The 14,588-nt window shown below is 36.0% G+C and overlaps 1 protein-coding gene across 4 annotated transcripts in view; it reads left to right on the top strand.

Moving 5' to 3' along the window:
• NR5A2 (nuclear receptor subfamily 5 group A member 2) overlaps window positions 1-14,588 on the top strand; it is a 172,191-nt gene that overhangs the window by 53,983 nt on the left and 103,620 nt on the right. For all 4 annotated transcript variants that reach the window (XM_077452729.1, XM_077452730.1, XM_077452731.1 and 1 more), the window contains exons 3-4: window positions 1-108; window positions 3,543-4,189. The exon at window positions 1-108 is cut by the window's left edge and continues 34 nt beyond it. In XM_077452729.1, the coding sequence (XP_077308855.1) occupies window positions 1-108; window positions 3,543-4,189 (755 nt within the window). The remainder of the gene's footprint in view (window positions 109-3,542; window positions 4,190-14,588) is intronic.

Genomic DNA, 14,588 nt, shown 5'->3' with positions numbered 1-14,588 from the left:
GATATACTTGCATCGAAAACCAGACCTGTCAGATTGATAAGACTCAGAGGAAGAGGTGTCCTTACTGCCGCTTCCAGAAATGTCTCACTGTGGGGATGAAGTTAGAAGGTAAGGTAATAGTAAATAAGCAGTGATACATATAGATATAAATGTTTTTTTTTAATGTAGTTATAGATTAAAAAGATCATCCTATGTGTCAATGCAAAAGTTGTATAACAATAGATCAACAATTATTATAAATACATTTTTCAGCTTTGAGCTGGAACTTCATTTGATCTCAATGTTGACAATGCTCCAATGTATTACACTGGAGTCTGCATTCTATAAAGCCTACTTCCATTCACTAGGAGACTGCAACTCAGATGAGGCCTTTGCAGTTTTACAGGGTGATGTTTTATTGAAAAGCACTGCAGTACTTATCAATGTGCAATTAATTTGCTACACGGAACAAATAATGTAGCGGGCTTTGCTGTAAATATTAGGAATTGATGCCAATCATTTCTACTGGTCTGATCTCTATTGTTTCTGAATCGGTAATCACTCACAAACAAATTAGTGCTTAGATATTTATGTGTGCTCCGTGTCTGTAAGTGACCAAAATAATGTAACAATGCAATAAAAAATTCACTATGGCTGTAGTAATTCTGAATAATTATCTACAATTTCTGTACACAGAGCAGTGCAGAGAATCCCAACCAATGGCTTCCTTCCAAGGTGTCAGAGAGTGCAAAATCTGGTGCAGCTTTGCATGGTAGCCAATCAGCTTTTAACGTCAGCTTGTTCAATTAGGCTTTGACAATAAAACCTGGAAGCTGATTTATTTCTATGCAGAGCTGGTCCGGATTTTGTACTCTCCAGTTGGTAAATGAACCACAAAAATACTTACTTTTTCCCACTGCTGATTACTCAGCAATAGCAGCTGCAATTTAAAAAGTAAATGTGGAAATGTAAATAGTGATACAGTGCAAGGGTCTTGCATGGGACAGATTTGGTTTTAGTTATGAAGCTAGGGATTGTTGAAGCCAACTTGAGGAATTACAAGCAGCTTACAATATGTAAAGATTGGCTTTAGTTCCTGTGATAATAAGTGAAAATGCAGAGCAATAGAAACGGTGTTGTTAATACCCTCTTATCCACTGAAGTCGGCAATTTCAAGGACAAAAAAGAGGTTTAGAGCGAAAGGTCACCAAGGTCAGCCAAACTACAAATACATTTTTTGATTATCACCCTGCAACTGATCTTTTCATATGGGACGTCAAACTTTCTTTTCTCTTAAAAAAAGACACTTTTATAGGTTTCCAGATGTGGAAAGTATAGTATATAAAATGCCTAAAAAGAAAAATAAACCCAGCAGACAGGGAAATGTGAGAAGAACATTTTTTTTTTTCTCGAGGACTTTCTTTTCTACCCAAAAAAAAAACTTTCTCTGTATCTAATTATTGAAAGAATTTCAGAATTACTAGGTAAAAATAACATTTCTGATGTACTGTTTTACAGTTTGTCGTAATCCTAACATATATCACTTAAAAAAAACCTGCATCTGTCTATATAAAAAAAAAAAATGTATATATATATATATATATATATATATATATATATATATGTATATATATATATATATATATATATATATATATATATATATATATATATATGTATATATATATATATATATATATATGTATATATATATATATATATATATGTATATATATATATATATATATATATATATATATATATATATATATATGTGTATATATATATATATATATATATATATATATATATATATATATATATATGTGTATATATATATATATATATATATATATATATATATAAAATAGATGCCAATTTTTTTTAAGTGATATATACACACACACACATATATGCTAGTATAACCATACAATTGCTTTATATAAGTAATATAATAACATGTATACACATATATGTCAGTTTAACTATATTATTGGTTGATATAAGTAGCATAATATTTTGGATTCCTGTAATAAGATGTACATCTACTTTAATGTAGCCTTTGTCCATAACTCCTACTCCATGTAATGACACCACAGTGTATACTTTGCTAATAGACCCATTAAACTTAAATTGTAGCCTATAAATTACTCACATTCATTAATTGCAGAAGTCTTTATGCTGGATGTGTATCTGAGATCCCCATGCATTTTTAATGGTGCTGTAATCACTCCTTTGCATAAGAGCCACTGGCCAAGGTAGGCTCAGTCAGTGTCACTCGCTATCCCATTAAAGTTGCACTGCAGTGAAACTCACCGCTGTGCTAATCCCCATTAAAATCCCCCCCCTGGCTGCAGCTGAACCACACTTCTGTTTAATTATTCCTAAAACTGAAGACTTTTGCTTTTCACAAGCTTTTGTTAAAATAAATTGCTTTTCTTTTTTTTTCCCTTTTTACGAAAGTGACGAGCTGACAAAATTATAGTTTCGTTTTTGAAAGCAGAAATATCTTGACGTGTATCTAGGAATGGATTTCAATTTAAACTTCTGTGACAAATGGTAGATTTTGACTTCATCCTTGTAGCAGTTGTACTAGATATTTTCAGGGATAACACTGTTTTTATGTACCCCAAAAGGTATATACACCCATGTATTTAAAAAAAATATATAGCTGTAGCATTTCTTTCAAGGGGTTATGCTACCGTACTTTTTTTATTTACACTATGCCTTATTGAGGGCCTAAAGCGGCCATGTTTTGATGGAGTTAATTTACTAAGGTAGCATAGGAAGCTGTTTACTTCAACCATCCAATCACATGCAAGGAAATTTCCTAGATTTAGAATTCCTCCTGCACATGGTTGGGTATTTTAAGTGAATACAATCGGGGATTAGTGGTCTGCCTACCTCTTTAGTAAATCAACTCCAATTAGTAATCTATTTTTTGTAATAAACATATACATTACAATGAGGAACCCCCCTCCATCCTATAACTTACAGATTGTGTAATATAGTACCTACATTCCAGTAGAGAATAAAATAGGATCATTTAAAAAAAATTCCAGCCTGCTTGATACCCTTCTAAAGCAACACTAGATTTCTAACGTGCTCTGTTGTTCTACAGCTGCCCCGAATCATTTAATAGCCCAAATTATGATATAATAATATGTATTATATAATATAACAGTCAATTTAATATTTATGTTAATGCATGATGGAGACATAGTAGACCTTAGTTGTGTTCATATGAGTATGTTTTTCATGTTAGCTCTCTGTTTAAGTATACATAAATTCACCTGAATCAAACATGGTAGGTTGGGTTTGCATGCTATTACTTTTATTTTTCATGTATAGTAAAACATTAGGCCATCATGAGAATAAAGGAACCACTGTTAACAGTATAGTCATAGCTACATTAATGTACATTATTTTATCACAAATTAGATAAAGTAGGTTGCAAATCTAAATCTTTATTCTTATGATAGCCATCGGGCCTTTTTTGTATTGAGGTGACTCAAGGATATCTTCAACATGTGTTTGACTTTTTTTTTTTATTTGCTTTATAGCTGTGAGAGCAGACCGGATGCGAGGAGGAAGAAACAAATTTGGGCCAATGTATAAAAGGGACCGAGCTCTTAAACAACAGAAAAAAGCTTTAATTCGAGCAAATGGACTCAAACTAGAAGCTATGAGTCAGGTCATCCAAGCCATTCCCACCGATCTCACTATTTCATCAGCTATTCAAAATATCCATTCTGCATCCAAGGGTCTACCTCTAAACCATACTGCCCTTCCCCCAACAGACTATGACAGAAGCCCCTTTGTAACTTCACCTATTAGTATGGCTATGCCACCACATGGCAGCCTGCAGAGTTATCAAGCCTATGGTCACTTCCCCAGTCGAGCTATCAAATCGGAGTACCCGGATCCCTACACCAGTTCTCCAGAATCTCTCATGGGATACTCTTATATGGACAGTTATCAGTCCAGTTCCCCCTCAAACATCCCGCACCTTATAGTGGAACTCTTGAAATGTGAGCCTGATGAACCTCAAGTCCAAAGCAAGATCATGTCATATTTGCAGCAGGAACAGGCCAACAGGAGCAAACATGATAAACTCAACACCTTTGGACTAATGTGCAAAATGGCTGACCAGACGTTGTTTTCCATTGTTGAATGGGCAAGGAGTAGCATATTCTTCAGAGAGCTAAAGGTAAGACAGTCCTTGATGGTGAAGAAGTAATCTTACAGAGCTTAGTATGGGTACAGTATTACTTGAAATGGTTGAGTACTTTAATCATGAAATAAATGTTGAAATGCGTACATGATGCCTCTTGCAGTATAGCAGGTAGACAGAAAGTCACTTTCTTTACCAGGCATGAAGCAGTAGGTCGTTTTTAAATATCTTAACGGAGGAAGCTTTCAATCATATGTTAGACAAAATCCTGTTTTTTTGTTTATGAAATTCCCTGCACAAAATTTGGTAATCACAATGACCATAGCTCCATTTATATAGGGGAACATTCACTTTTATAATTCATCCCCCTGGCCTGAAGTCCCAAAGCAGAGTGTGACACACAAAGCGAATTACTTATCGTTAGCCTACGTTTCCTTAATCAAATTAAATCAAATTAAATTTTTTGCATATTGAACAACACAGGCATAATACAATCGTACTTAGTGACAAACAGAATAGCTGTGTTAATATAGTCATATAATCAAATGTTTATACACAACTGCCTAGCAGTTAAATATAGTGTATGCATGATACTGTTTTGAATTCCCTTTGGAGTTCAGTTATTTTTTTCATTTAAATATAATGCATCAATTTTCTCTCTAAAAGAAGCGTTTCATATAGTTCTATAGTTTACAGACTTCTAGAGGAAAATGAGGCATACATGTCATGTTAGGAAAATATTTTGGAAAGCCACAGAGAGCAGTGGATAAGTGGTTATTATTTTTATCAATTGACTTTTTTACTTCTTGGACTGAGGTTCAAAGAGTGAATTTACTTTGGTTGCATCAAACAAGCGCACACTGTGCCCGGTAAATTATTATGGGGTCAGAGAATGTGTATTTGCCAATTCAACATAAAGTACGACGTCAATGAACCTTACTGATTTGGTTTCAGCAATATCTAAACTTCTGCACAGCACAATCCTGTGGAGTTCACTTAAAAACTCATTCGAGTTATTGAAAATACACATGACTGACCCACAGGGTCAGGACTTTCCACGGCAGCGCTGAAAGGATGTTTAATTATTTAGGCTAACAAGTCACATATAATTAGACAGCTAGAAGTGTCTTGTTTTTTTTTTTAAGTTAGAAAAGCAGGAAATGTCTCTAACGGGGTTGATGAAAGGAACGTTTAGGTCTGTTCTTTCAATAACTGATCGCACACAGCAGACACAGCAGTGGGCCTATTGTACAAACAACTGAATTGTACAACTTCCCTGCCAGTTATTACAAAACAACAGTATTTTTCCAGCTACTTATCTTAGGGAACGAAGACCTTTGTATTAGCTATTTAGGTTCAAAACATCTATATAAGTCATAGTATGTTCTAATCTGAAGTTTTCTCTTACTTTGATGCATTATACCCCTAATTCATACATCACCAACTTTTCAGTTACTTTAAAAAAAAATTGGCCAAACTTCTATCTACAGATATTGGGTCTTCCTGGCCCCACTTTCAATATTTACTGCCTGGGCAGCGTACATGTAATTTGCTCCTTTTCGTGTTTGGAGAAGCGGTATTGGAATTTCAGTGGCAACATGTACAATAATAGGGTTACCTTACGTTTCTAACCTTTAACAGTTAAGTGTTGAATTTAAACTTCTGCTTATATATATACTTTTGAAAGACGGGATTCAGTTTGCTTTTCAAACATCTGTGATTTATAAGATTGATATCTGGTAAAATAGAAAATAAATATGTTTGTAAATAATATTCAAAGGAACGCATGAATAAAGTATAGGCTGCATAAATAAAGTATAGACTGCATCAAAAAGTAACAAGGCTAGGTAATGCAGTAAAATACACATCTTTCTTTATAAAACAGTCATTGACGTATTTTTTTTTGCATGATCCACAACTATAGTTCAGAACGCTTTTTGCAAGATTACTATAGGCTGTAGTCTATCATGGCACCTTTAAAAAGTTGATAATGCACATATTGTATATCTGAGAATGCTTATTCTAACACTGGACCACTGATATCAGAAAAAATAATTTTTATTAAATTAAGGAAATCGTTTATTAATTAAGGAATTTCATTTCTTTTCCAGCATAGGATATGGCTTCAGTGAACAAGGCCAATAGTCTTGTGTTGTTCTTGGAACTAACAAATTAGAAATAGTGACATATTTTTCATATTTTGTCTTCAATGATAAATACAATATTTGGCAGCCAATCAAATTTTACCTTAAATCGGAACAATACAATGAAATGTTGATTTCTGCCAAATGACTGAATGGGGAGGATTTACCAAAGAAGCCGAGACTGCATTTAGCAAAGTGAATGTTCACCAATTTGTCCAATCACGTGCTACCTAAAATCCTGTCTTTTCAATTTCATAAATGGGTTTCCAAGGTGAACACAGCGTCACATTATTTACTGTCATTTGCTTTGCAAAGTGAACAGCCTCTACTGCTTTACTAAAACGACTCTATTGTGTTTATATTATCTTAGTGAATAGGCATAATGGAGTACCACTGTGCAGTAAATATCTTTTGAAATAAAAAGCATTCAAAATAAATATATGATAATGTTACATACTACTTAAGCCCATATCACCACACACTGTAAACATCGTATTTTTATAAACGACTTGATTTGCCTCTCTGATGTGTTAAAAATGTTGAGTTTTTTTTATTTTTTATTTTTTTAGCTAAGTGGTCTATGCTAAATGGACTTTATACTTTATCACCAATGGATGTTTTAAAAAAATTGCCTTCAGAGAAAGGTAGTTTAGGGGAACACCCATTTTTTCTTTTTTTAATTAAAACTGATGGCAACAGGTTTTCTTGAAGAATAGTACTCTGATCCCAAATGTTTTATGAAGTCCAAATATAAAATGGTTACAGAAATGTAAATATCCTCTGTCATGAGAGTAAACTATTAAAAGTTATTTAAATCTACTGACTTTAAATAAACCCCAAATTGAAGCGTGTGTAGCTTTGGATTTGCCTAATAAACAGAGGAAATATAATGAATAAAGTGTTCTACTCTCGGGTCCTTTTTATATTTAGCACTTCCAGTAATTTGAGCCAAGTAGGAACAAAAGGAGGGTTAAATATAGACGAGGGATAATAGATAGCCACAGCAATATTCCTCAGATAATGTTTCCATATCACAGGGAACGTTCAAAGGGGCAATGATTATTTTTAGGGATTTCTCATATTAATAATAGGGCTCTATATTAAAATTAAAATCTAAAAAAATATTGTCTATACAGAATCTTTGTAATTCGCTACCAACCCACCACTGTTCGGTCAGAAATATCATTTAATATCATTTATGGTGCCAACATAGAGGAACCGTGTTTGCTGCATGCAGTCAATGAGGTTTGAGTGGGGAGTTAGAATTCAGAATAAATAAATATTCCCTAATCTGATTGTGTTTTTGAAAGCCACATCCTCTATGGGCTGGTGAACCCTTAGTAGACCAAACTATTTTTTATTAGTGATCTTTTACCATATTTTATATAATTTATTCACTCAATCAGACTTACGGAAGTGCTCTATTATTATAATTCTCTTAAACCTAATCAGGTATTTAAAGTTAACAAGACTAAGCAGATAGTAATTCTTTTAGGAACCCATCCCTACTGTGTTCATAATACATTTACAATAAGCATTGGAAATATACATTATCTTAATACCACCACCTTTTGTAGCTATCCTGGTGGTCTGGGACAATTTACAGAATAATGAGGAGTTAGATACATTTGGACTAAGGTAGCAATACATAACTTGCATTCAATCCCTGCTGCATTGGTCAAGCTTTTGATGGCCTAACCAGCCACACAAACAGCAATTTAAAAATCAACTGAGCCAAGTAGCATGTCCTGAAACAATGACTTTGTCCTATCAGATGCAGCCACTGTTCGGGTATTCATACAGTTGCGGGCGCTGTGACTATATGTATACAATAGCCCAGCAGTGCAGATTCCTCCATCCAGGCTCAACGACAGAAATCTAAAGGCGTATAGATAGCTTGACTCAAACACATAAACAAAGATGTAATATCTTTCAGCTTACAGTCCTTAGATTTAGCTGCATTCTTTTTTATTCAAGTTTCCTATTCCTTTATTTTCACCGAGTGATCCTACGAGTGGCATACTTCCTTTTCTCTATCACCCTACTGTATCTACGGAGGAGCAGTGTTGTCCTTAGGAAGTAACTTAAGCACTTCAGTTCCGAAAGTTTTTACCCCCTTCATGACCAGGTCATATTTTGCTTATTGGCACTTCACTACTTTAACTGGCGATTGTGCGGTCATGCAACGGTGTATACTGAAGCGAAATTTATATAATTTTTTTTCACACAAATAGAGCTTTTTTTTGTCGTATTTGATGACCTCTGGGTTTTTTTGTTTTTTTTTGCAATATAAACAAAAAAAAGACATTTTAGAAAAAAAAAACAATATTTTTTATATTTTTTACTTTTTGCTATACAACATATCCAATATATATATATATATATATATATATATATATATATATATATATATATATATATATATTGTATATAAATATGAATTTATATATATATATATATATATATATATATATATATATATATATATATATATATATAAAAATACAGATTCTTCATACATTTTGCCCAAAATGTATTCTGCTACATATTTTTGATAAAAAAAAAAATCCCAGGATGTGTTTATTGCTTGGTTTGTATGAAAGTTAAAGCACCTACAAACTATGATATATATACTTGTTTTTATTTTTTTTATACTACTAATGGCAGCGATCAATGACTTATAACAGGACTGCGATATTGCGGTGGACAATATGACACTAACTGGGGAGAACTGACTTCACCAGTTTTTCACCATTATTACAGTGATCAGTCCTAAAAATATACACTGTCACTTTACTAATGACACTGGCTGGGAAGGAGTTAACATCAAGGGAGTTAAATATGGGCCTAACTATGTGTAATGTGTGTACAGGGTGCTGATTTTTACTAATGAGCGCTCAATTTCTCATTGCTGCAAAGCAGCGATGAGAAACTGACAGATCCCTCCCAGTGTACAGAGCTCTGTGTTGAATTTCAACACAGAGCCCACGCCTGGGAATGTACACAGCTGATCAGCATGTCCCAGCTGTGAATCATTGGCCAGGACTTGCTGACAGGTTGTGTACAATCACAGCAGGAGCTGGCCAGGGAGTGCCCATGTACCTGCCCTAAACCCAGAAGTTAGCAGCAATGTACCAGTACATCACTTTGCCTACAGCGGCCGCCCATCCACAGTGCATTGCAGACGGGCAGGCGTTAAGTGGTTAAAATACCTCTCCCGTCCTCGTCTCCATAACATAGAGGCAGGAGGTACGTAGAACTAAAAGACATCTGAGGACGATGTGATTGATAAGAGTGCAGCACAGGCAGAGAGCACAGGAAGTTATCAGCTGACAAGGTCCAGCAGGTTTAACAGCTATTTTTTGCACTTATCAAATGATATTTAATGATATAATTTCACAAGGCTAAAAGAGACCAAACCCCATTGTTCAGGTTTACATGTTTTTTAGCCCCTCCTCACCCACACTGGTGTCCCTTTAAAGGGTTCTGATCATCCTGGGTGGGAGGATCGGTGATCATGGGACCATTGTGATTAGCTGTTACAATGGTCACATGATTGGGGGCTGGTCCTGCCGACTACCAATCATTGATGGGGTCTGAGAGCTGTCTTGGCTGGGAGCATGAAGTAAATGCACGTTCAGCACAGAAACATTGACCACCCAGTGACACATATACACAATATGTGGGCGTTAAAGCCCACCTTTTTGATGTCACACATATGTGTTAGGTGGGCAGCAACAGGTTAAGCACCCTATTGTTACAAGTTTATGTTGGAACTTCTGTTCCCTGTAATCCAATTCACAGTGAGTCAAATAAGTTGAATGGCCAGGAAATCTGATTGCATTTATAGAAAAGCAAATATGCTCTAGTATCTGTTACATATTTAACATTAACAACTATATCTCATGTTTACTGGCAGGCTTTAAAATTAATTGTTTTAGAGCTTGTCATGCCCACATGGGTCTTTTCCCATCAGTACATACTATAGTCTGCATTTTTTTCCTCATGCTAGTCGGAGTTGCAGGGTTAGCAGGCACCACGGCATAGCAATCTACAGGTCTCTGAACTAAACATCTAGTTCAACCAATAAATTATAAAAAAAACATACACTCTTATATACACAATCCTACATAGTCCTGGCTAGGAGAAAGATGCAGTGGGGGAAATCAGCTATATGGGACACAGACTAGTACACAGTAAGTGCCCACTGAACACCAATGTATCCTTCCAGCCCCCAGTGACCACCAAAGCAAGTATTCCTCGGGCTGCCTCTGACCACCAGTGAACTCCTCTATTTCTCACTGACTACCAATGTGCCCCATCAGCCCCCATTGACCACCAGTGTATTCCACCACTGACCACCAAATTACCCCTCCTACCCCCATGCGCATGCGCCGTAGACAGCGGCGCGCAGGCGCACTGAGCGCGCCACGGTCAACGGCGATATGCCGCGAGTGGCGGCTCCTGCGATGCATAGTAGTCCATTATGCTTTACCTTTGCAGGGAATGAAAGAGGAAGTAAACCCATCAGGGTTTACTTCCTCTTTAAGGTAGGGTCAGATAGAGTGTTAGCTCCCTGCCTTGATTTTGTTGTATTTTTTTAATGATTCTTTAGGTTTGTGTGTATGAGACTGCCATTTACAGCATAGTAGTTAAAGAGCAACTGCTCACATAATTTGTAATAAAAACATCTTTGCCATCCTGAAGCCTCCCTCCAACCACTTTGCATATTATTTTATATATACTGTGATTCTGTAATTGCCAAATATGCTGCAGAAATCTTCCTCCACTGAGTCTGGCTGCAAATATTTTAACTGTGGGCAGCTGAAGCTGCTGCCTGTTCACTTCCTGGATTTACACAGACATACAGAGGCACAACTCCAGCTCTGCAGCTCTCATTGGCCCTCTTATAACTCATCCCAATTTCCTTCCTGGCAAACTCTCACAAGTGTGAGAGAGAGAGCTGTGCATGATATATACCTAGGCTTTTTACCAGACAAGGTATTTACTGGCAGAGAAAAAAATATTTTTCTATCCAAAGTTAAAAACAACAAGGGCAGAAGATTTAACCTCCCTGATGGTATTCCCGAGTGTGGCTCGAGTGGATTTTCAGGACCAAAAGCGGTAACCCCGAGCCACACTTGGGATCGCATCGCAGGATCCAGGTACAGTTACTTACCTTGTTCCCAGGATCATGCGATGTCTCCACGCTGTGTGTGCGAACCATCCTCTGCTCAATGTATCACAAAATACAAATTCAAAAAGTTAGACACACACTATACATACAGTACACTGTAATCTTATAGATTACATTACTGTATCAAATAATTTCACATCCCTTTGTCCAGTGCCCTGCATGCAGTTTTATATTATAAATACTGTTCTTTCTGCCTGGAAACTGGAGATTGTCCATAGCAACCAAACCATCCCTTTACATCAAAAAGCTAGAAAACAGCGATAATAAATTAGAATCACTGGCAGAATTGAGCGATAGCGATTTGTGGGGAAATCCATCATCAAACACTGAAAGTAATGACAGCGACAATTCTGCAACTGAGCAGATTTCAGTGTTTTTGATTTGATTACATTATTGAATAATTTTTATTACCATTATATTATTATTTGGTATAATTATTTATAGTTATTTATTATATTATAATTTATGATTTTGTGTTTCAAACTTTATCATACCCGGGCTGTCTACTAGACTCTGGTTTGGACAGATTAAAGTGAGTTATTCCTAAGAATTACAGGCCTACAATATAAAACTCCAAATTTCCATGCAAAATAATTGTACCGCTTTGAGCATCAAAAATCTGACATAATCATACGGCCAAGATCAATAGATGGAAAGTTGAAAAAAATAACTGAAGGTCTGCTTTAAGGGGGATTTTGTGGGTATTTGGACTGTAGGCACTGTAAATTGTATACTAAAGGTAGGCGTAGACTTTATTCATATATGCCCCTTTAAACCATGCCCAATATTTAGTGCAATGTAGCAACTGCCACTTCTGCTTTATTGAACTGTGTGTACTGCATTCCTTCGTCACCCAAAGGTGTTCCTCTTTCCCAAGTTCCATGGTTGGGAAGTATGTTAAAACGTATCTAAAACAAAAAACATAAAAATAATATGGCATCAGGCAAAGGGGCAGAGTGTAATTATATGTAAGTGAGGATTTTGGAGCTAAAATGTAAGTCATATGCCTTTTGACAGAACAAAACTAAGCATAAATATTTTCATAAGAAATAAAGGAAAATCATTGATAAAATCAACAATTCACTAGCTGAAAATGCTGAATGTGCGTTTTTATGTGCAATATCAAATCCCATTTATAGGCCATGTAAAGAGTGTTGGCCCATCAAAAAACCAGCACCAATTACAATAATGGCCAACCTGTATACATGTGATAGCGTGCTTTAAAATGCATAAGGGTGAATGGGTGAAAGCCGTCGGTGACAGTGAATGTAAAATTTTCTTACCACAAATATGTCTAAAGTTACTGAAAACTGTATTTACCATTGAAAAATAGAAAATCGAGATCTTTACTGAATGGTGGTGAAAGTAATGTGGCTGGACAAACCCACAGGTTAATGCAGATGGTGAATTTGCCTAAAAATATAGCAAATGTTTGACATGTGATAAATGATCAGCAGTTGCTTTCTAAATTTGCCCCTTTGCTTTCACCTTGTATTCATAATTGCTGTGGGGTTTAGTGCAAGCTTTTTTACTTTGCTATCAGTTCAGATGTCAAAGGGTCAAATGCACTTTTGTTCAGTTGGAATACAGCCAGCAAGGGCAATGTGTTTAGAAGAAAAACTTACCAGCTGTGATACATTTGGACATCTTATGCACGACTATCTCTAGGTCGAGTTGCTTTAATTTTGACCATGTCTTACGTTTTTGGATTGAATTGCATACTTCAAGATATTGATTACTGTTTACAATCTGCCCCCGTCCCCCGTCCCCGTCTCTGTCCCCTGTCTCTGTCCCCCGTCTCTGTCCCCCGTCTCTGTCCCCCGTCTCTGTCCCCCGTCTCTGTCCCCCGTCTCTGTCCCCCGTATGGCAGCAGTGTATTCTGTACCTATGTTTTGCATGTTTAAGGAGTAGCACATTTTAGATTTAATATATAGTTTTTTTCACCAGTCATTTCTATGTTTGCTCCCTGCTACAGCAGACTATCCCTCCATCAGCATCATTTCATTGTACATGCAAGTCTTATATCCTGCTGTACACTTCTAAATGATGAAAGCATTTTATATTTCTGTTTTAGCAGAGCTTTCCAAAATCTAATTGTCCTAACAGACGTGACATGGATTTTTTTCATTAATCATTCATTAAACAATGGACAAAAACCTGAGGTTTTAAACAATTGTTAAAGCAGTAGCTTCGAACATGTAGTAGCTCCATTTTCCCCTGACATCTGTTATTACATTGTAATGCTGTTAGCCGGCTCATAATCCATTGTGTACTGTATCCTGGTCTCATTTCTCATTGTAACTCTCACTGTCTCCGGTACTGTAACTGCAAGGTAACATTGCTTTTTCTCACGAATACATTGCAAGCAAATGATAACTTATTATGAATATATTAGTAAGATAAGTCACTGGAGATGGGTGAACTGGTTCATGCAAACTGGGATTTGGTCTGGGTTTCACTAGTTCTTCAAATGAAGATAGGTACAAAATTTTGATGGGTTGCAGTCCATATTGTTTTGGGTATTCTTTGACTGGTTCCTCCATGGTGTACTGCATAACTTACCATACGTTACGTATATGGCTATAATAGCAAATAAGAAGTTGTGCCATCCTATATGCACCCTATCCCATATGGTTGCAGAAAAGTACTAGTCGAGGTTTTCTGCGTGATCTGTAGCTGGACACCAGTCATAGTACATTAGTGGCTACTGTCACTGTTGCATAAATATCATAATTATTGTCTTACCACAGTCACAGTGCATTTGCTAATTGCCATTGTTCACTACTAGCTACTGTAATTACTCTCACTTATGACTGAAGGTTGTTTTCTGATTCACAGGCCAGCAGACTTTATTGTGGATCAATCTGAGGATCTATTAGTGATTGAGGATCAGAGAAAGAAATTGGAAGTCATAGGGATAGAGTTAAGAATAGAGGATAGAGGATAGAGTTAGGAAGTTAGGACTATAGTCTCCTGCTTGTTTTCTGTGTGGTACAACAAACTTTTTTTTTTTAAACGATTTTTTACTGTCTTCATGCTTGATGAATAAATAACTCTATGTGGTTTTACATGCAAGTTCTCCATGCATATAATA

Source organism: Lithobates pipiens, unplaced genomic scaffold (assembly GCF_037356315.1).
Source record: "Lithobates pipiens isolate NorthernLeopardFrog02 unplaced genomic scaffold, aLitPip1_a1.2 Scaffold_23, whole genome shotgun sequence".
Lineage (NCBI taxonomy): Eukaryota > Metazoa > Chordata > Amphibia > Anura > Ranidae > Lithobates > Lithobates pipiens.
This window is presented reverse-complemented; position numbering and strand designations above follow the sequence as displayed.